This window comes from Pipra filicauda, unplaced genomic scaffold (genome assembly GCF_003945595.2).
Source record: "Pipra filicauda isolate LSUMZ 115617 unplaced genomic scaffold, ASM394559v2 scaffold135_size2527700_pilon, whole genome shotgun sequence".
Classification (NCBI taxonomy): Eukaryota; Metazoa; Chordata; class Aves; order Passeriformes; family Pipridae; genus Pipra; species Pipra filicauda.
Genome location: NW_024103829.1, coordinates 1,288,094 through 1,310,921, shown reverse-complemented (window position 1 = coordinate 1,310,921; position 22,828 = coordinate 1,288,094). Strand labels below are relative to the sequence as shown.

The 22,828-nt window shown below is 38.9% G+C and overlaps 2 protein-coding genes across 6 annotated transcripts in view; one reads left to right on the top strand and one right to left on the bottom strand.

The window, feature by feature from the left end:
- The window catches only part of FRRS1 (ferric chelate reductase 1), a 30,720-nt gene extending 30,188 nt beyond the window's left edge, over window positions 1-532 (bottom strand). For both annotated transcript variants that reach the window (XR_005562400.1, XM_027740760.2), the window contains exon 1: window positions 41-532. The gene's annotated coding sequence lies outside the window, so the exon portion shown is untranslated. The remainder of the gene's footprint in view (window positions 1-40) is intronic.
- A 536-nt stretch (window positions 533-1,068) lies between these two features.
- AGL (amylo-alpha-1, 6-glucosidase, 4-alpha-glucanotransferase) overlaps window positions 1,069-22,828 on the top strand; it is a 34,306-nt gene continuing 12,546 nt past the window's right edge. The window contains exons 1-23 of one of the 4 annotated variants that reach the window (XM_039378344.1): window positions 1,069-1,086; window positions 1,675-1,824; window positions 4,786-4,996; window positions 5,857-6,023; window positions 6,465-6,668; window positions 10,462-10,643; window positions 10,871-10,982; window positions 11,275-11,395; window positions 11,575-11,677; window positions 11,768-11,865; window positions 12,452-12,591; window positions 14,314-14,501; window positions 16,053-16,176; window positions 16,748-16,911; window positions 17,457-17,558; window positions 17,802-17,954; window positions 18,035-18,185; window positions 19,289-19,413; window positions 19,516-19,628; window positions 19,759-19,893; window positions 20,407-20,537; window positions 21,114-21,250; window positions 22,299-22,432. In XM_039378344.1, coding sequence (XP_039234278.1) covers window positions 1,743-1,824; window positions 4,786-4,996; window positions 5,857-6,023; window positions 6,465-6,668; window positions 10,462-10,643; window positions 10,871-10,982; window positions 11,275-11,395; window positions 11,575-11,677; window positions 11,768-11,865; window positions 12,452-12,591; window positions 14,314-14,501; window positions 16,053-16,176; window positions 16,748-16,911; window positions 17,457-17,558; window positions 17,802-17,954; window positions 18,035-18,185; window positions 19,289-19,413; window positions 19,516-19,628; window positions 19,759-19,893; window positions 20,407-20,537; window positions 21,114-21,250; window positions 22,299-22,432 — 3,077 coding nt within the window. In that variant the 5' untranslated portion in view covers window positions 1,069-1,086; window positions 1,675-1,742. Of the gene's footprint in view, window positions 1,087-1,117; window positions 1,235-1,527; window positions 1,577-1,674; window positions 1,825-4,785; window positions 4,997-5,856; window positions 6,024-6,464; window positions 6,669-10,461; window positions 10,644-10,870; window positions 10,983-11,274; window positions 11,396-11,574; window positions 11,678-11,767; window positions 11,866-12,451; window positions 12,592-14,313; window positions 14,502-15,568; window positions 15,693-16,052; window positions 16,177-16,747; window positions 16,912-17,456; window positions 17,559-17,801; window positions 17,955-18,034; window positions 18,186-19,288; window positions 19,414-19,515; window positions 19,629-19,758; window positions 19,894-20,406; window positions 20,538-21,113; window positions 21,251-22,298; window positions 22,433-22,828 lie in introns of those variants that run through there. The other 3 variants (XM_027740756.2, XM_027740754.2, XM_039378343.1) reach the window with 3 other exon arrangements.

The window sequence follows — 22,828 nt, the reverse complement described above, 5'->3', positions numbered from 1 at the left end:
ATGTTTTGGTGTTGTCTTTTTTTTAGAAAAACCACGCTACCTCTTGGTCAAAGACAGATCCACGGAGTTTGTAGTCTTGTCCACACACTATATATAGCACTTAAACCCTGGCTGACATCATGTTTTTCCCGCGGCGCAGCCTATCAGCACGGAGCCGGCCGCGCGGCGCGGTGTGCCGGCCCTGGGGCGGCCCGGCGGGAGCGCTGAGAGAGCCCGGCGGTCACGGTAAGGAGCGGCTGAGCCCGGAGGCGTCAAGCGGGACACTCCAGGCAGCCTTTAGAGCCACCGCGCCCTCAGTGGAGCGCCCGGTGAGTCACACAGAGCTCCGGCTCCAGGTGCCCGGGCCCCTGTGGGTATCTCTCGTGTCTGCGCGCCCCAGCCGGGTGTAAAGGCGCTGGCGGGGCGGTGGCTGTACAGGCTGGGACAGGACACAGGTACAGCGGTGCCGCGCTGCCCGGGAGCCCCGCGGTGCTCCAGGGCACGGACCCGCGGAGAGCTCAGCCCGCTCGCTGCCGCAGCAGCGCGGGGCAGGAGCGTCGCCCCTGAGGGAACCCTGGGGTACCCCCGGGGTACCCTCTACCCTCAGGGAGCGCTCCCCGGGTCGGGCTGGCGGGGCGGGGCCGAGAATGGAGGGGCGGGGCCGGCCCGGAGGGGCGGGGCTGAGGACGGAAGAGCGGGGCCGTACTGGGATGGGCCGAGGGGCGGGGCGAAGAGGGGGCGGGGCGGGGCGAAGAGGGGGCGGGGTCCGCCTGGGGGCGGGGCGAAGAGGGGGCGGGGCGGGGTCCGCCTGGGGGCGGGGCGGGGTCCGCCTGGGGGCGGGGCGGGGTCCGCCTGGGGGCGGGGCGGGGTCCGCCTGGGGGCGGGGCGGGGTCCGCCTGGGGGCGAGGCGGAAGGCGGGACGGCCCGGCCCGGCCCGGCCCGGCCCGGCCGTCCCGCAGCGCCGCCGGGGCGGGCCTTGGGCTCTCGCGGGAGCTGTGCAGGCGCCGCCCGTCTGCGAGCGCGGCGGCTGCGGAACCAATAAAGTTTGTTTCAAAAAAAGGCAAGAAAAGGGCAGGAAAGGAGCCGTGTCGCTGCGGCTGTGAGCAAGTGCGTCACTGACCGCCTGGCCAGCCCGGGGCGGCCGCAGCGGGCGAGGGCGGACGGGCAGCTCCAGCCCCGGCTCCGGCTCCTCTCGGCCTCGGCAGCCGTCGCCCTCCGCGGGGAGCGGCGCCGCCGCCGCTGTGCGGGCCCGCTCGTGAGTATGGCGGGGCGGCTGCGGCGGACAGCGCTCCCCGCGCAGGGCGGCGGGGCGGCCGTGCCGGGCCTGGCGGGGTCGCCGGCGGTGCCGGGGCGGAGAGTGACAGGTGTCAGGCTCCCCCTCCGCGGGGACACCCCCGCCGCTCTGGCTGCGGGCCGGGCCGTGCTGTGGGACAGGAGCTGCTCCGGGGTGCTGCCGGTCCGGGGCCGAGGCAGCGCTGGGCGCCGGCTGACAGCTCGCCCCGCGCTCGGCTGCCCTCCGCCCTGCCCGCAGCGCCCGTGTCCACAGCGCCCGTGTCCACAGCGCCCGTGTCCGCGCTCCCCCGGCGCCGGGGAACATGTAAGCGCGGTCGGCGGCGTGAGGCGCTCCCGAGCGGCCGCTTCTTGCGGGGGGTCGCCGCTGACCTGCGGGGTTTTGTGTGTGTTCCCTCACGGCAGGGCTCGCCTCCCCCTCCCCGCAGTGAGTGTCCCGGTGCGGGGGCAGCGCCGGACGGGTGACCGCGGCCATGCCGGGCGGTAAGGAGACACGGCTGCTGCACCTCAGCGAGATGGAGAAGCTGGACAAGACCCTTTTCAGGCTGGAGCAGGGTAGGTCGGGGCGGCGGGGCAGGGTGAGAGGGAAATGGCCAGGACCTCGGCACCGTCTTTGGACGGCAGTGGAAACGGAGTTCAGCCCGTTTTGGTGGGGGTTTTGGGGTGTGGGGGCTTTGTTGTTGTTGGTTTGGGTTTGGGTGTGGTTTTGTTGATTTGGTTTGGTTTTACTTTTTCTGTTGTTTTAATGTGAAACAATTTCTGACGCTCTTGCTTCCACTGCAGAGCTCTATGGGCTCCAGACACGGCTCGGTCTGACTCATAAAACTCTTGAGAAATGAAGAGCAGATTGGCCTGGAGCCGTCAATCTTAATGGGAGTGAAGTACAAAGCGTTTTTTGGACGGACTCTGTCCCTCTCCTTTTATAGCCTGTACTTCAGGGACCCGAAGAAGTCTCATAAGTCGAGATCTCCAGTGTTTATCTGCAATGTCTTATGCAGCATCCCATGTTTTAATATTATAATTCTGAAATCTGCCAGTAATACTAACATTTTGGAAAGTCTGAAAGTTTGAGGTAGTATTTCAGAATATAAGCTCCTTAGCTCCTAAATCTCATTGTCAGATTTCTTAGCATTGCTGAATACTTCTAAGAACTTGACATTAGTTCTCCTTGAAGTGTTCCTAAGTCTACTTGGAAAACAAAAACAAAACACCAAAACAAATAAACAACCCCCCCCAATCGGTTGACTGTTATGCCAGTCAGCAAACTCAGACTACAAAACTAAAATCACTGTCTTTAAAAAAATATTTTTAACGATGAAACAATTTTTATTATGAATTTTTGTGGGTTTTAGTACTGTGTGTTACTGATCTAGTAACCTAATATCAAAGTGGTTTAGTAAAGGAGCAAGATTTTGATTCTTGAGAATAAAAATTCTCTTCAACTATATTGATTTCAAAATTTTCTTACAGTCTAATATAAGAAAATGTCAGTATTGAAGAAGTGCAGAGTTGACCCTAACCTCCATTTTTAACTCTTCCATCCAGTTGTGTAGATTTTCTTGAGTGACACAGAAGTGCAGGACTGTCAGACATTGAGAGTGCCTTTGCCAGTAGAAGTCTCCAAGAGGGCATAGCTAATTTTGAGCACAGCATTCCTGATATCAGTATTACTGTTACAGGAAATAAGATATCAATGGCATATATCCCTGTCCTCTAATTTTAGTAATCCCTGTAACAAAATGTCAGGTCAGTACTGAAGAGAGTATACTTAACATTCCGAAAGTGGTTTTTTTAATTTTTTTTTTTTCATTCAAATAAGCTTTATTTTACCTGCAAGACATTCAGATCTAAAAACCATTGCTCTGCATGGTGAGTTTTGGTGCAGTGGTGATTGTTAGTAAGAGGAATGCCAAACATGGTCGGACATATTTAAATGTGTTCAGACAGTGAATTCTAGTATTAGAGTCACCATGATTCTGCTTAATAAGCAAGTGGGGGTTTTTTTGACTTATGATACTGGAACTTGACATCCAGATATTTTATGCTTTGATTCATTCTCTGTGTATTAATAACTTTCTCTTTTTTTAAAAATACTCAGGTTTCTTTTACTCCCTATTTTGTAGACTGCTAGAGCTAGTAGGTGTTTTACTACTGTTACCTATGTGACTGGCTTGTAATTTAGAAAAGTCACTGTGCAAGAATTTATATCCATTTCATTCACTTGAAAGAACCCTGTAATTAGCCATGCTAATGGTGATGCTAATTACATGATGGCCCTCATACCCGCAAGTGGAAGCATATTCTGAAACCTCTTGACTAAATTGAACTTTTTTTATATCCAGCTCAACAGACTACATGTGGTTTTAGGTCCTAATTTTTTAACTCAATTTTTTCTCATTATCCAGGGGATCTTCAGCCTAAACTTAAGGCTCTTTCTGTGTGTGTAGCCTGCAGCATGTATACAAAACTCCCTCTGGTTTGTTGAGCTCTCTGAAAGTTTAAAATTTTGTATATTGTAGATTACACACAAGTACGTATAATTTTACATTATAAATCATTTTATGTATAAAAGCATAAGGAGTTTAGCACTGTTTAGTGAACTCTCAGTGAATAATGAAGGGATTTGAAATATTTTCTGCTTTGAAATGTGTTCCTAATTTTTTTTCAGGCATTTTCATGAGTCAGCCTGTGATTTGGTAAACCTACATACTTAAAGACCATATAAAGACTGCATAAAATTTCATGCAGTCTGATGATCACTGTGTTTTCCTGTATTTCTTTTTTAAGACTTTTATATAGCAAAGAGAAACAAATAAGAAAGGAGATGAATAATGTCATATAAGTAAAGGAAAAAGGACTATGTGTAAAGTATGCAAAGAGCAATGTTAGGAAGGTAGGGAGAGATGATGCAGTTTTGGGTGCCACAATATAAGAAAGATCTAAAGCTATTATAGAACATCCAAAGAAGAGTGATGGTGAAGGGCCTGGAGGAGAAGCCATGTGAGGAGCAGCTGAGGTCACTTGGTCTGTTCAGCCTGGAGAAGCGGAGACTGAGGGGAAACCTCACCGCAATCTTCAGCTTCTTCATGAGAATGGGGGGGCAGGCACTGATCTCTTCTCTGTGGTGACCAATGACAAGACCTGAGGGAATGGCCTGAAGTTGCCTCAGGGAAGGTTTAGGTCGGATATTAAGAAAAGGTTCTTCACCCAGAGGGTGGTTGGTCACTGGAACAGGGCAGTGGTCACAGCACCAAACCTGAGTTTAGGAAGTGTTTGGACAATTCTCTCAGGCATGGGGCTGTCCTGTGCCAGGAATTGGACTTCAGTGATTCTTGTGAGTCCCTTCCAGCTCAGGATATTCTATGAGATTTTGCTGTAGAAATATATCATTCTGCTGAAATTCTTGTCAGATATGTTGGTGCTTTCTTATCAACATGATATCAAAGTAGGAGTTATAATAACAGACTAGAAATACCTGCTCATCCTGATAGTGATTTTCTTTTTTTTTTTCTTGAGGTTTTGAACTGCAGTTCCGACTGGGCCCAACTCTTCAAGGCAAGCCCGTTACTGTGTACACAAATTATCCAGCTTCTGGAGAAGTGTTTGATCGCCACAAGTTCAGGACATTATCATGGCACAATCCTGCAGGAAAGGAAGATGACTCTGACAAATACTGCAAGCTGGATCTCCAAATTTCTGGGTCATATCAGTACTATTTTAGTCTTGGGTGAGTGAAATTCTTATATTTACAGCCAAATGCAGTCTGCTTCTACACTTTAACTTGAAAAACTACACAGTTTTTCCATGTGTTGTTCAAATTGCAACCATTGGGCCAATCCAAATCTACTAATGAAAGACTGACTCTGGTGGTTTTTTGAAACCTTCTGATACAGAGATGTTCTGAAGAATATACAGAACCAAGTTAATTTTCTGTGAATGCTGGAGAAGCGATCTATTTTTACAAGTTTTCAAATTCATCAGCATTATGAGCATATGAATGATTAATTTGTACTTTCTTCATTGACTCTGAGGTTTGTTTTCTACCTTTCTAGCACAGAAGTTCTGGCATTCTTTACTTGCATCCTTTATGTCCTCCTTTGTTTCAGTGGGACAACTGAAGAAGAGAGTGCCAGTAGCTGTAATAATTGTGGTCTGGTATTTGGAGTTTCTGGAAGATGGGTGGTTAAATTCTTCCAGGCTTAGAAAGACATTTACCTGAGGATGGTGCTCGAAATGGAGATCTTTGTATAATAGATGGGCAGTCAGGTTTTCTGTGTTTCTGTCCCTATGCCAAGGGGAGGAACCTGTACTCTGTCTTAGCAAATAACAAAGGTATCTCACTTTTGCAGAGAGTTTAAAGCTCTGTATTCCAATTGCTTTCTTTTAATTCCAGTAGAGAGATGATGCCTAAGAGATGAACATTTCAATGTCTCCTGTTTTCTTCAGGTGCCCTGCAGTCCTGTTGCTTCTCTCCCCCCAACCCCTGTACTGGGCTACTGTGTTTTTTAAATAGCTGTACTGCTTGGATTCTCTTTGTGAAACTGGCCATGGCTATTAACTGTACCAATGAAAATTAATTTTTCCTAGAAATGAAAAAAGCGGTGGAGGTTACATAGTTGTGGATCCTATTTTGCATGTTGGAGCTGATAATCATGTACTACCTTTGGATTGTGTTACGCTCCAGACATTCCTTGCTAAGTGTCTGGGACCATTTCATGAATGGGAAGACAGACTTAAAGTTGCAAAAGAAACAGGTAATGCCAATACACCTATTGAAGGATATAAGTTTTTTGATTTATGATCAAAAACCAAAGTTACACTGAAGAGCTTCAGTGTGAGCAGCTCATTTATTCTTTTTTAGATTAAATATTCTCTACTACATTCAATTAACTGATTAAGTCACTGAAATGATTAAAATATTGCCAGAGGTGCAAAAATTCAGGGGTTTCCTAATATGGGAAACCACTTCTGTTTTATTGTTTTGATTTCAGATAAACTTGGAAGTTTGTAGAATTGTCAGGGTGATTTTTAAAGCTCGTGTTATGCAGAATTTCGAGGGGAAGATTCAGATTAATTTATACTGGTTATCCCAAAAACCAGCTCTAAGTCTGTGCTATAACTACAGCTTATTAAGCTTCTTCCAATTAACTTTGTTTTTTTTTCCTCATTTAATAAGTGGTTTTTTTGTTACATAGGTTACAACATGATTCATTTTACGCCACTGCAGAAGCTTGGACTGTCTAGATCATGTTATTCACTGGCTGACCAGTTAGAAGTAAATCCTGAATTTTCAACCCATAATAAAAAGTGCACTTGGAGTGATATAGGAGCTCTTGTGGAGAAACTGAAAAATGAATGGAATATGCTTTGCATCACAGATGTAGTCTACAATCACACTGGTATGATTTTTGTGTGTTAATAACCAGATTATTTCTATAATTATATTTCATTATTTCCCTTAACTTGTCGCTCTTGAATGCATTTTTAGTAGCTGTTTTAAGCAATGTAGTTCTCTGCCTTTGAATCTCTCAAGTCCAGAACAACTCCTTACAATTATAATTGATATGTCTCTGTAACAGGTATAAAAGAATATAGTATTGTTACTGAAAGAGTGAATAGAGCCCTTTTTAGAGAGGATTAATGAGCTGTGTACGTGTCTATATAATATGCTTATTTTCATGAACTGTGGTGTGCAGTTCCCACATATTTGAACAGAGTCTGCATTATGAATTATTTGGTGAACATAAACTGAGTACTTGTTAAACTGGGTATTATTCTTGTAGTTGCTTAAAAACTCTGATTTGGGTCTAATATGCAGATGGTAAACAGAGTTGGGACAAGAGGCTGGGATTAAGCAATAGAGGAAGTGTTACAGCTCAGTCTGTGGGGAAAGAAAAAAGAGAGCTTTGAGTTGGGGGCAGGTTGTTTTTTAAGCATAGATATGCTAATACATCAAAGGTGTTACTTATTTGCTTGTTCTGTGTTGTTATGCTGTAATCCTAAAGATCATAATAATTAGAATTCTTATAGCAGAGTACAACAAGTAGTTATGTATACTGATGTCTTTTGAGGCTTAAAATACCCTAAATACAGATATATGTGAATTTCAAGCTTTAATTGCTTTGGTTCTTTGGTGTTGATTGCTGCCAAACATTCCGATCCAGTCAGTCTGCAATGCAATGTGGGCCTTGTTTGCCTTATCTGTTTGTTGAAAAGTTACTAAATATAGTTGTTGGCTATGTGTCTGAGGGAATTAGGCTTTTAAACATTCTCCCAATTCTGGATAAAAAATTTCTTGCACTTGACCAACTAGAAGTCCAATTTCTGTTACATATGCTTGAGATCCTGTTTGTACAGTGTATATTTGCATGGTACCAAGGAGACAGTTTGGGGTTTTTTTATGCATAGAAATACCTAGCTCTAAAATTTAGACACCAGAATATATTTAAGAACAATGTCACATTATTTGGCCGCATTTGTAGAAGGACTTTCTCAGGTTATATTCAGAGTTAGTCATCTCCATTGGGATGGATGACTCAACATTTGTACTATGGTGAAAGGATGTTGAGAAGTGTTTTCTAACAGGACAGAAATACTCAGATGATTGTGGTTCTGACTTACATCATTAAGCAAGGTATACTTGCTGGCTTTGCTGCCTGCTTTTAAACTTGAATTTCCTCCCCCCTCCTTTTTGTTGTTTATAATCCAAACCTCTTGATATACAGCTGTCTCCAAACTTTATTAAATGATAAATGTAGCGTTAGCCAAAAGATATGTTGATGTTAGATGCTTGTGGAGCTTTTTGGATTTCTTTTTGAAGTGAGAAAATAGGGCAATAGTTTTTCGGATTCTTTTTGTCTGAATCTTGATTAGATGGAAATTTAACTTTTTATTTTCCTCTTAATTGAATAGTGATTTCCAGTAGTTCAGTTAATTAATTCCTGCACATTAGGGTGGTTTAATTGTAAAGCATGTTTTATAGACTCATTTGAATATGAAAGGCACAAAATGTATAGTCCATTATTTGAGCCGATTATGGATACTTGCACATCATTATTAATTCTGCAGCATGTCTGCCTGAGAAGCTTAAGTTGTCTCACTGTAAATCCTCTAATGTTGTTAATTCAAACAGCTGATGACCCCTCAGCTTACACTGTTTCTGTCTGTCGGTAGTTTCTTCTTTCTAGTTGAGAGTTGTATTCCCCTCTGTTCCTGTGGGAGTCAGACAGCTCCCTTTCAGGAGCAAGCATTAAGGTGTTTGGTGTTCACACGGGAATGGAGACCAGGCTGCTTGCACAGTAGAGAGCAGTGGGAATCAGTTTTTGTTGTTAGCATCTCTGTTAGGCTCTAATGAAAGCCAGCATCCATGGCCTGACTTCAAAAGTGAAGTCGTGCACTGACGTGTTAAATGTCGGTGCACCTTTGGCCTCTTCGCAGGAGTATCACAGATAAACTGCCAGACTCTCTCTGGGACCTGCGTAGATGCAAGAAGTACATGTCAACTGGCATTTACTTTTCACTGGGAGACAGAAACAAGAGATTTGTTTTTTTTCCTTTTCTGAGCTTTCAGTGGCTGTAATAAATTGTATAAAGGAATAAAAATAAACTGAGATAAATTTTATATTATTTATCTTTCACAAGAGGCTACTATTGTGTAATGGCAATATAGTACTGGAGTAAATGCTACTTTCAAGCACTTAACTGATTGCATCAAACAGCACCTTTTTCTCAGCTTTAAAAAGAATTAAAAAAAGAAGTCTTGGACCATGAGCATCACTACTAAATATTAAATTTGTGTTTAATTTATATAATAATGAGTTAGTAATTTAAAGAAATAATTTCAAATTTTTCAAAGAAGAATTTAATGAATTTTAGAAAATTTTCTGTAATTTCTTGTCTTGGAATTTCCGTATTCTTACACTTTACTATGTACTACACACACACATACACACACATGGACTGAGCGAGGATCTCTCTTCTTTCCCTTTGACATTTTTGTTTTAACTTCTTTGAACTAAGCAAATTTGGATTTTAGGTGTTATTTGTTCTGCTATAATTCTGGCCATGTTAGTGACTCTTCATGTTTCCAATACAATAATTTATTATATATTTTCCCATGCATTAAGTACTACTTCTGTTTTTCTCTGCTTTTCTGAAAACCTGGGTTTTGTTCTTAGGCATTCTCTGGGTTTTGATTCTTTTTATTTAATTTTTCAACTGCAAGTATTTATTCAGAACAATATAACCGAAAGCATTCTATGATTCTTTGAAATTTATTTTCAGTTAGACAGTGTTTAGCACAGCTTCAAAAATGAAAAGAAATGAACTCTTGGATTTTTTCTTCTTTCCAAAATCAAATTGTTCTACTATATGTATTTAATCATATTGCTACATGCACACTGTCTATATTAGAATACTACACTCATTTTTTGGTGAAGACTCCTTACCTTCTCTGAGAGAATTCCTAATGTTCAGCATATTTTCTGGTGCTTGTTGATGCTACAGGGGAAACTTGGAAAATAGACACAGAGTGTAGTGTTTGATCTCAATTAGTGTTCCATTTGCATGCACCAGACAGTGCTCTCATCCTCCTGTGTAAGACTCAGTGGCATCGCTTCCCACCACTCTGCTTCTTAAAAGTACCACAGCTAATGCTTTCTTAAAAGCACATTTAACCATATTTTTCATTAAATTAAAATTTCATTATTTTTTGGGTGGTGTGTGCGCGCTCTTGCTCTCTGGTTGTGTGTGATGAATATTAAAAATTAAACAGCTTATGTCATCATAAATCTTGGTTTGGGATGTCTGTTTGGCTTTCGACACACAAAGAACATCATCTCATATTGATTATTTGATGTATTTCCTGCAAGAAAAATGTGATTTGTTTTCTTTTTTTTTTTTTCAGTGTTTTATAATTGCATATTTTTATGTAAATAACAAAAAGTTTCCCTGCAGTTTCTGCAGCTGTGTTTGTTGCAATAAAAATGGCAATCAGGAGGAAACACTTCTGCATAAAACATGGCTTTCTATTGACATGGAAAACTTAGTTGAAATGTGAATGAACTATATATGCCATAGTTCCTTAGCTTCTTGGTATGAAGATGATTGCAAAAGACAGTGAAGTGTTCAGCTTATGTACTTATGTTTTTGTTTGAGGTTTTTTTTCACCCCCCTTTTCCTTTCTTCAATAAGCTACTAACAGTGAATGGCTCAGGATGCATCCAGAATGTGGCTATAACCTTGTAAATTCTCCTCACCTGAAGCCAGCTTGGGTATTGGATAGAGCTCTGTGGCACTTGACCGGTATGGTGGCTGATGGGAAGTGTATTGCCAAAGGGGTCCCTCCCTTGATTGAGAGTGATCAACACCTGAATGTAAGTGAATGAGAACTAAGTATAAGCTAATCAGCTAATAAGCTGATTAAACCTTTCAGTATTTCTAAGTTTATACACCAGTATAAAATGGTGTATACTTTGCAGATATATTTAGTGAAGTAAGCCTTTATTCTCCAATTTTTTTCTAAGCAATTTGCGTCAGTGCTTAGCTTTTTTACAATATATGAAGCAACGTTTATTAACCAACATAATTTTAATTTTTACAGTGTTTACGTAAAATAATTCATGAAGATATATATCCAAGAATTAGACTATGGGAGTTTTTCCAAGTGGATGTTAACAAAGCTGTGCAGCAATTTAAAACCCTTCTAACTCAAGGTAAAGGAAGAGTGTGTTGCTGAAGCATGTGAGTTAAATATTTATAGTTCAAGAGACAGTAAGATGGAAAACAAAATAATGCCATTTTTTGCTATGTGAGATATCTGCCATGCTGACTTAAGCATCATACAAGAATGCTTTGAGGGCTAGGAAAGGCTTTTAATACTTTGTACCACTTCATTGCCTTTATCCACCCTTATCTTTGCTGATACTAGAATTGTAAAAGTTCTGTGCCCTTTGAATGTAATTCCTATTTTTATTTTGAGTACTCTTTTTTCTGTCTTTTTTCTAGGCAAAATGAGCACTAAATCTGATCCAAATCAACATCTTCAAATACTTCAAGACCCTGATTATAGGCGATTTGGCTGTACTGTAGATATGAATATAGCATTGGCAACATTCATACCACACAGGTATTGTATTACTGATTGCAAGTTAAAATCACAAGTGAAGTTAAATTTGTGAAGCCAAATCACAGTATTTTCAGAGATGAGAAAAAATTTAATTTTTTATTCCTTTTAGTTATATATACTGCGTGTTGTTAAAATAATTTTTTCTAATCGTTTTCTTCTTTTATTGTCCTCCTGATAAGCAATGGACCAGCTGCAATAGAAGAATGTTGTAACTGGTTTCGCAAGAGGATCGAGGAACTAAACGCTGAGCAATACAGACAAACTACTCACCATCAAGAACAGGTGTTATAATTACTGTGTTTTCATGCTGAATTGTTTCAAATTGCAAACAAATGCAGGCATTTCAATAATGCATCATTTAATTACTTCTAGGCTGTCAATTGTCTTGTGGGGACTGTGGTTTATGAACGAATGGCTTGTGGTGGTCCTAAGCTGGGTCTTATCAGTAGAAAAAATCCCTTAGTTACCAGGTATATACATGTTTTTTTGTTTGTTTGGAAACTATTAGAATCTATCCAGGGAAAGCAAGTTCAAAGTTCATTAAAAGTAAACATTAGTATGTATAATAAGTGCATGTTTTCTTTCCTATGGACAAATGCCACTTAATGAATTGATAGGGTTTTTTAGGCAACAGTGGTTACTGTTTAATAAATAAATGTGACCAGAAAGCTTGAGACAGTACTCAGAGCACATCAAAGCCTTACATAGTGCACATTGCTGTTGTAGGTGGAAGAGGAGTGGAACTAAGAAAGTTTACACCTTTCAAGTTTTATGTACTCAATGCCAGTCATTTATCTGAAGAGCTAGGGCTTTAATCTTATACTAGCAGCTGACACCAAGATAGTGTCAGCATCTGTCCTTTGTTCTTCAAAGCTTGGTACAAAATAGAAAACTCCCCATCGTTTATACAAGCTGCTTTTTTTTAATCTGTATTATGTACAACTCAGTTCCTAGAGTACTTTAATTTCAAAGGCAATGGATTGCAGCTTAGGTTACCATATGTTTTTGGTGTTTGTGGTTTTTTTTCCCCCTCTTAATTGTCTGTCTGTTCCATAGGTATTTTACGTATCCATTTAAAGAGATGACTGTGGAGGAAGAAGAAACTATGATACATCAGCCAGATAAAGCTTGTTATTTCATGGCTCATAATGGCTGGGTTATGGGAGATGATCCTCTTAGAAACTTTGCTGAACCAGGTTTGCAAAAGAACTTTGAATTTACTTACAAACCATTTGATATTCTAGCCAAAGCAAAAAGGATTTTATTTAATCTATTTTTTTTCCAGATGTATTCCTATGAAGCTGCAGAATAGCAGATACTAAGCTTATAGCACTTTAATTTCCCATTCAGCATACAGATCAGCTGTAAGAACTGGAATTTGAGGTACAATTTTACAAGATTTGAGAGGGAAATTACCAGCTTTTTGCCACTGAAATGGGGATGTCCTGCCTCCCCACTTTTGTCATTGTCTTTGTTGCTTACTTTGTACTTTGTTCCAACACCAGTGCTTGTTGGCATTTCCATGAGACAATGACAGTGTGGCAGAAAACTAATGCAATGAAAAGGTGAATAGTATTTTACTGCATTAGTGAGCAAAAACTGGATCCTTGAAAAGTCCACCGAGTGGTAGTCAGACAGTCAAGAGATGAACCAGTTAATGCAAATTAAATATGCAGATTACTTGTGATGGTAAAATAGGGTATGAAATCACCATGCACTAAAACATTGAAATGTAACTCCTTTAGGGACAGTGTTGATATGCAATAAAAGCAAAAAAAGCTTGTGTTCAGGCTAGTCATTCACTTTCTAAACCAAATCAAACAAAGGCCAGTTTAATTATAATTAAAAACAATCTAAGAGTTTGGGACTCTTTTGGAAGCTAATCTGTTGATATTCCAGAGTGATCCGGAGTTAGCAAACATTTAATTTTTGCATAGTTATCTACAGCCCTTTCACTGCATTTTATTTACTTTTATTCTCCTTCTCAAGGATGAAGATAATACGTGTTTCAAGGGTGGTTTTGTTCAGTTGCCATTCAGCTTGTTGCCCTTTCTTCTAGGCAGACTGTTGTATTTTTTCCTTCAGTCACTGGCTTTAGTTAGTGTACTTAATTTGCATTACTGATTTCTCTCTTAATTCATCTACGGCTTTTTGAGTACTTTATACTTGTGTTACGCCTTTGTTTTGTGCCACACATTATTTCAAATGAGAACACAGCATGAAAATATGGTACATAAGGGCACAAATAAAGGAATTGCAAAACAAATGCAGCTGGTTCTCTAAATGGTCCTTTAAAAATCACAGTGTACATCCAAAGAAAGCCAGTTTTTCTGTCCACGTGGCTATGCTGCTGTTAGTGAAGACAAAGGTCGGCTGTGCTTAAGTGACTTTTTTTAGAAGTAGTGGTAATTTACAGTCCCTACTTTTTACTTACTAGCTTTGGAAATTCATCACAGTCTGCTGTTAACAGAAGATAAAATTGTAAATCATGGCCGTCACAGTTTATGTTGGCACAGTGAGATGCTTTTTTGAATTTGGCCCGTATAAACAACCAAACTACTGATTTTGTTCATTTGTTTGCTGCTCTTTTCTTTTTTCAAAGTAGTTTTTATACTACTTTGAAGAATTAAAAGGAATTTGTTTTCAATCTGAAGAATTATTTCAGTATCACTATAGAAGCTAAACATTCCCTTGGATGAGTCTGAAATTATACCATATATTATATCATTGTAGGGCATATAGATTTTGAGTTGATATGGTTATTGTTAGAATTATTATTGTTAGGTTATTGTTAGAATTTTTACTCTTCATTACAGTGTTGTTCTACTCCTTAGCAGTAGAAAATAAAATACCGCATTTTGATTTTGCTGCACATTGTATAATATATTTACACCAAAGTGAATTTATTTCCCTTACAGGTTCGAATGTTTACTTGAGAAGAGAGCTCATTTGTTGGGGAGACAGTGTGAAACTGCGTTATGGTAATAAACCTGAAGACTGCCCATACCTCTGGGCACATATGAAAAAATACACTGAAATCACTGCCAAATATTTCCATGGTGTTCGTCTTGACAACTGTCACTCAACGCCTATTCATGTAGCTGAGGTACGGAAAATTGTGTTTATTATAAAGCAGCTTCTGCCTGTGAAATAGGCATTGCACTGTTGCTACAAAATCTGCAGGATCTACATGGCAGAGTCCAGGTGTGAATGAATCTTCCTCATAGCATAGGTTTCTTTTCTGGTGATGTTTAAATGTGGTTTCAGCTACTTTAAACAAATAGTAGAGTGGTGTAACTATTGTATCTTTTAATTCTCTACTTTAGCTGAAATATTGTGGATGTGGTTGGGCCTGGCTAACTTTTCCCTCACTTATCTATGGACTTAGTGCAATGACTTTCAGTATCCAGATTGTCAGTTTTAGATGGAGTCATTGCCAAGACTTGGTTGAAAGTCTGGGTTATTTTTTTTCCATATATATTTTTCTGTTGCTGAATTGAAGAGGAAGTGATTCACTTCCCGGAATTTAAAAGTTGGTTAAGAACACCTGCAAAAAGTTTAGTCTAGCAGGTATATTTTTAAGACTAGTGCTTATTGTTTTCCATGGAGCTGACTACATCGAGAAATTGTGCCTAGTAAATTGGCTTTAAATAGGTTTTGAGTAGTGCAGCTAGTTAGTGCTTAGTCTTAGCTTTGTTACAGAGCTTATCTAAATCTATGAAGAGCTCTCTAAAACAAGTTGATTTCCCTGTCCAAAAGTTGTAAGTGGCTCTTAAATGCGGCCATTTCAAAACTTCTGCCATTCTTTCATTTATTGTTACTATTTTTTGAATGGTAACTACGAAGTCTTAAACTGAAATCTTGCTCAGATTTCTTACTTCAAGAGACATCTCTTTTATCCAACCTTCAGGTTTGCATTCTGAGCTAAGATTTTGTTTAAAAGGAAGGTTTTAATTAGTTTAAGGTCTACAGAAAATTTCCTAGAATTACTCCGTCCATCAATAATATCTGTAAAATATAAACCTATTTTTATAAAACTTACATGTTAAGAGTATTTTTAATGTGCTGCATGTATGAATGACTCGTTTATTTTTGGTTAACATTCCTGTTAATGATTGTGTATACATAGCTGACAATGGATGTCTTGCATTAAAAATGTATTATGATCTGTAGGAGATGCTAGCAACAGCCAGATCAGTCAGACCTAATCTTTATGTGATAGCTGAACTCTTCACGGGCAGTGAGTACATTGACAATGTTTTTGTCAACCGCCTGGGAATTACCAGCCTGATTAGAGGTACAATAAGCAGTTGAAAATTATTTAGGATTGTCGTGTATGGTTTGGAGTTTTAACTGTGAAACTAACATTGGTATGCTTTTTTATTTTTCTCACATATTCATGTTCTTTGCTTATGCGATTACCTTTTCTTCATGTTTTGTTTAACGTCTCCTGTGTTGTGTGCTCATTCTTGGTTTTGCTTATGTTTGTGTGTCCTTTTCTGTGTAACAACTTGTTTTGTTCCTTAATTTTGGCTTTCTGTTTATCTTTGCTGCATGGCATTTTCCTATTGTCCAATCCCTGCCTAGCTTTGAAACTTGTCCTTTTTTGTATCTACCTTTCCCCTTTCTGTGGCTTTTTTGGCTGTGCTTTTTGCAGTACATGCTGGACACAGCTAGAAAATTGCGAGCCGATTTGTATGTAGTGGCTGAACTGTTCACAGGAAATGAGGAGCTGGACAATATCTTTGTGAATAGGCTGGGCATTACCTCCTTAATAAGAGGTAGGCTTGCTGCGTGTGTGGTCTCTTTCCAACGAGAGATTATAGATGATGTGCTTTTTCCAAGAAAAAGTTTTCTACTGAATTATGCACTTTTGATTTCATACTCCATGTAATTGGAAGTACAGGTTTTGTATTGTAACTCTTTTGATACTCAGCAGAAAATACAGTACTAGCTGTAAAATAAGAGAAGACTTCCTTCATTAGTTTACAGAAGGTTAAATATTTCACTCTTACTGTAGCGAGAGGAAAAAGAAGTTGTAGCACAGTTCTGCTATGTAAGTGCTGCATCGTGTCTGATTTTCGTTGCATGAGTTTTTTTTTAAAGCCTATGAGAAAGTTTGATCTCTGCTTTTTTGTCCTTTTTCCCCTTTCTCTTCCTTAATATATTATAGTCAGTAGAATACTCCGAGGCTGTGTCCACATTGGAGAATACAGTTACATGTGATTTTTTTGGGTTTTTTTTAATGATTGAACACACCTAAATAACAACTTCTAAATGCTGCATTAACATCTTTGTGCATGCTCTGTGGTAGCTATTCTTAGGCAAACACTTACATATTTTGTTCTTTAGAGGCAATGACTGCTTATAATAGCCATGAAGAGGGAAGGTTAGTTTATCGTTTTGGAGGTGAACCTGTCGGCTCTTTCGTTCAGCCGCGTTTGAGGCCTTTGATGCCAGCTATTGCTCATGCACTGTTCATGGATATTACACATGATAATGAATGTCCAATTCAGGTGAGCACCTAAGCCAAAAAACTAAGTTTACATGTAATATTTTCTGAAGTGATATTTCTGAACCATGGGACGGCTAGATGCAATCTGGATATTTTTTCTGAATGATATTTACGGGAAAAGAAGTGTTTCAGATGTTCAAGTTTTCATGTAGTGAAGAAAATTTTTTAACAATTCCTTCTAACATTCAAGATTTTGTCTTGCCAGGGGATAAATATAAGAAGTTACTAAATAAACTGTTTTGAGTCTTTCATTCCAGTTTCTGTAAATGATTCTGTCTCTGCTTGTTGATCTGCTCCCCTAAGCTTCTGTTTACAGGAGAGAATGAGAGAGAGTGGTGGGCACTGAAGTGCTTATTTTGATGGTTTTTCTTAAGTTGGTTTTCTTAGTCCATTTGTAGTAATTTTCTTCAATAATTCTGTTGTGATTGAGAAAATAGTGATCATGAGTTAGCACTTCCTCTGTTAAATATGTCTTCTGTATGCTGAATTGAGAGGGTTGAATTATCTTTGTTTCACTGTTTATTACCTGTGTATCTTTTAATGCAGCACCGATCTGCCTATGATGCTCTTCCGAGTGCAATGATTGTTTCCATGGCTTGCTGTGCTACAGGAAGCACCAAAGGATATGATGAACTAGTGCCACACCAGGTATGGGTCTACAGTTCAACTCCTAAGTTGCTTTTCAAAATATAACCTTTTTCTTGTCCTATAACTCGTATTTTAATGTTGTTTATTTGAAATTTTAAGCAGTTTACTAGATGGCATTACTTCATGTTGTCTAGTTGCATATGAAATTTGAATTTGTTATATATTTCAGACCTCAAGGCATGATAGTTTGAGGTTTTTTCCTCAGAGTAATTCATATTTGCTTAAATCTTAATTTCTTTACAGATCTCTGTAGTATCTGAAGAGAGGTTTTATTCAAAATGGAATCCAGCAGCACATCTGACTTCTGGTGAAGTTAATTTCCAAACGGGAATTCTGGCAGGAAGGCTGGCCATAAACAGGCTGCATCAGGAGCTGGGGGCTAAAGGCTTTAATCAGGCAAGAAGTGAGGGTGACACTGTGATTGCTTCATGTATATGCTCTGAGTGAGCACAGTTGTAATGGGATGTCTTTTCCAGGTGTATGTAGATCAGGTTGATGAAGATATAGTTGCAGTGACAAGACATTGCCCTACCACACACCAGTCTGTCGTGGCTGTGTGTCGAACGGCCTTCAGGGATCCTAAAACTTGCTTCTATAGTAAAGAAGTACCTGAAATGTGCATCCCAGGTAATCAGTTTTCTTTTCAAGAGATGGCAGGCGTACAAAAAATTCAGGTTATTCTAATTCCATGCTTTTTCACTTCAAGCACATGCATAGGAAATCCATATGAGAATTTTAAGTGTATAACACTACTTTTATCTGTCCTAATATGTATGCACCAAAGTGGAGAAAGACACCACAAATTTGCCTTCCTTAGGGTTTTTAAAAACATTCATATTTGAGTATACTTCTTGCTGCAAGCTCCTCATGAGGTTGTGTTATTGTTTATAGTCTTGTTTGTGAACTAGTAATAGTTAACAGCAAGATGGTTAATTGTACAGACTTAGGGGGATTACTGTTTATTAAGTGTGTTATACTGGGGAAAAAGGCTAAAATATTACTGTATTTGTTGATATCAACTATTTTGTAGTTTTAAAATACATCATAAACAACTCTGTAGTGCATAAGTTAATATAAAGATAATATATATGCAGTACATACATAATATTATTTAAATATGCAGAGTATTGACTGTACTTAATAGTAGCAAAATATAATGACTTCTACACATTACCTGGACGTATTTCTGAAGAGAAGCTTTCCAAACTGGCTTTTTAAGTATACTCAGTTCTTTGAGTGCATGTGTGTGTGCCTGTTTTAAAATCAGTTGCGTTATATGTTAAGGCATTTACAAGATTTGTATACCTTAGAGAAAATTAGAATAATTGCATATTAATAATAAATTGCTACCCTTTAAAGATAAACCATCTGTAGCTGCAGTTTGGAAAGCAAACTAGCACAGTCTCTAAAGGATAATAGGGAAACTAAGAAAACTGGTGACCAGTTAGAAACAGGTTGTAATTCACTAATTGTTGTCTGATATTGTGGTAAATTTATTATAAAATAACAAAAATCACCATTTTAAATACAATACACCATATGAGCATCTAGTGAATGTTTATAACATATTTAAGACACTTCCCCATATGTTTCTGTTCTTTTGCTGTGTGACACAGACCTGTATCTTGAATATTTAGGTTTTTAGTTTTAGGTTTTGCTTCATAATTTCAAAAGAATCACTTTTCATTTGAAGTATCCTAAGACCTGCAATATGATTTAACTTTTTTTAGGAAAAATAGAAGAAGTAGTACTTGAGGCTAGGACTATTGAGAGAAGTGCTAGTCCTTACAAAAGAGATCTACATTTTATAAATGGATTGCCTAATTTCGCAATGGAACTCAGAGAGCATATCCAGGTAATTAGCCTCCTTCACTCATGTTCTGATGTAATATTTTGTCATTTGTTACATTAGAAAAAGACACTGAATTCCAGTTGCAAATTTGTTTTCTTTTCTAAGATAAAAGACAGTAAAATCATAAAGCAAGCTGGAACTGCCATAAAAGGGCCAAATGAATTTGTTCAAGAAATAGAATTTGAAAAATTAACACCGGGAAGTATAATAGTATTCAGGTACGTTATTGTCATTGCCAAAGGGCTGTGTTACTGAAAATAACTATTCTCAAGTCTATCACTCTGTTTTAAGTGCTATCACTCTCTTTTAAGTGCTATATTTCTACAAGATGCGCTTTCATATTTACAGAGTCAGTCTTGACCCAAAGGCACAGGAGGCTGTTGGTATACTCCGCAACCATTTGATCCAGTTCAGCGCTCATTTTAAATCTGGAAGTCTTCCTGACGATCATGTAGCACCGATTTTAAAAACCCCATTTTCTTCGTGAGTATTCTTTGAGTTTTTGAAGTAGAACTGAGAGAGATACAATGGGAACAAAGAATATTATGTAAACTTAAAGTGAGGAGTTGTTGGATTTTTTTGTGGTTGTTGGTACAGATGGATTTCGATTGTGAGAGTGCAATAAAAGCTCTGAGATATTCTTCTTGTATGTATAATACTAGGTAGGGTTAATACGAAAAACTTCCCAGTTCTGTGTAATCGCTGCCTAAAGTAAACTTTCTAATATGGACTGCTTCTCACTGTTGGGGTGGGTGTGATTGTTTGAGTTTTATACTTAATAGTGTGTTTCTAAGTAAATACTGAAACATCTGAGAAGAACATCTCTGAACATCTGAAAAATGAAGCTCTTAATTTCCAAGACTAAGTGTTGTGAGAGTTGTATATATTTTAGTATTTTAATGTAGATCTGAAATTAGAATTGTTTGTGAAATCCTTTCCCCGTTTCCTTACTTTCTTTTGAGTTTCATTCTTTTTTTTTCTCCACTGTTTTTTCAGTATTGCATGTAAACTAACTTTGGCTGACCTAAATCAAGTGCTGTATAGATGTGAGGCAGAAGAACAAGAAGATGGTGGAGGGTGTTACAATATACCAAACTGGTCACCGCTGAAGTATGCAGGCCTCCAAGGTAAGAGCTTCAGCATTTCAATAAAAAAAGTGAATCAGACCTGCTCAATCTAGATCATACCATAATGAGTGGCTGTTGTATTGCCACTGACATTATTTGAATAAAAAACAGTAAGTTTTTTCTACTTGACCATGCTACTAATCAGTGTTGTACCCAAGAAATCACACACTGTAACAAACCCCCTCTCTCTCAATACTCTGAAACTTAACTTTACAGCCCAATGTATGTTTTAATACCAACGCCTTGGCTTTTAAAGTAAAAAGAGAACAAATATACCTCCAGTGAAAAGTTGCATTAATCAAACCCTAGGCATTACTGGATTGTTGAGGACTGTCTGTCATTTATCAAATGTATGAATTCCATCATGCTAGTTATTCTACCATGATTTACATAACTTTCTAGAATGTATGCTGAGGAAATGACAATTGAGTGGCCTAACTCCTTATGCAGATCAAAAGAAGTAATATTCAAATCCAGTTAAAGCATCTGTTGCTGTGTACCTTTCCCCCCTGAATTGTAACAGCTGTTTGTGATAGGGGTGTGTCTTTTAATACACAGTTGGGTTTGTATCTTCAGGGTTAATGTCAGTGATGGCAGACATTAGACCAAAGAATGATTTGGGTCATCCATTTTGTGATAATTTAAGATCTGGAGACTGGATGATTGATTATGTCAGTAATCGTCTGATTTCACGTGGTGGAGCCTGTGCAGAGGTCAGTAAAAATACTTATTTGGTGACTTTGGGGTTTTAAATTGCCACTTTGTTTCATTTTCAACTACTGTTATATTTTTAAATTCAGACTGTGTATAACATGTTTCTTGTATAGGCAATTTCTTCTAGGTGATTGAACCATTATGTTTTTCTTCCCTCCCCTCAATCCTATTTAAGAATAGATAAATACAAAAGGGAGGTGAAAAATTTGTAGAGTGTAGAGGGATTGTTAGCTCTTGCATAAGGGCTGGCAGGTGTCACTCCCTGTTTATTACTTTTCCCCAAATAAAAATGAAGTTAGTTTTTGGGTTTTGTTTTTTGTTGTTTTTTTTTTTAAGAAAGTACTTTCAAAAGAGTGCTTAAGTACTACTAAGGCACACATGAATATTATACAGTTATAGTGTTATATTTTGACAGGTACAGTCTTCACCTGCAAGGTTTAAATCTTCAGCGACTTCCTAGTAGGTTGTCATGATGTTACTTAACAGATCTAGAAGGAAAGAGAAATACTTTTCAGATGTCAAACATTTTGCAATGACACAAGGATATGAATGTCCGGAATCCTGAGTCCTAGACCCAGATCTGCAGTCATATTCACTAGTGGCTGTACATAATTTAGCCTTCTGATAACTTTTCTATTCCTGATCTCAAGTTATCTTTTCAGTCCTATCTTTTTAAACAATGAGAAACCTCCTTCCAATGCTTGCATTATAGTGATGCCTTTCGAGTTGTGGTTTCCTTTGCTACTCAGTTTTCATAACAACTTCGTGATAGTTCTTTTTTTCCCGTAAGACTAGCAAAATATAGTCACTTTCTATACTTAATGTTTTGGCCCATTTATATGTGATATTACAAATGAAATTTTTCCTTACTACTTTTCTTAGAGTTCATCTCTCTTAGCTGAAATTTTGGAGCAGGAGGATGCAGCATAATTTGGGTGTAATACGTGTACAAAACCTGTGACAAATACTGTAGCCGTATGGATCATGAAAGTACTGGGTTTTGAGCCCTGATCTTATCAAGTTCTAATTATATTGTATTTTTAATAGGTTGGTAAATGGTTGAAGGCCATGTTTGTGTACCTAAAGAGAATTCCCCGTTACCTCATCCCGTGTTACTTTGATGCCATATTAGTGGGTGCATACACAACACTTCTGGATGTGGGATGGCATCAGATGTCTAGGTATGCTTGGCATATCAGAGCTATAGAGGTATCTGTATGTATTTGCATCTTCAAGTTTTGTCTGCTAGAGAATGTAATTTGAATGTTTTCATACTCTTACAATGTAAAAGGGTAAAATGGGTAGTGAAAATCAAATCCGTATTCTAACAGTGGTGGTTTGGAAGTCTGAGAGTTCAGATTCCTATCCAGGGTTTGAATTTATAATTCTTGTTGACATTGTACAGTAGTAGGAGGAAACCTTAAACCAGCATTTCTTTGCCAGGCTTTGGAAGGGTTTTTTGCCATAATTTTAGTACCACTGCAATGATTCCTTAAAGTTCAGGTAGGTAAGAAAATATCAGATTGTATTTTATGCTCATGCTTGTTCATTTCTTCTCTGATACAGCTACATATTCT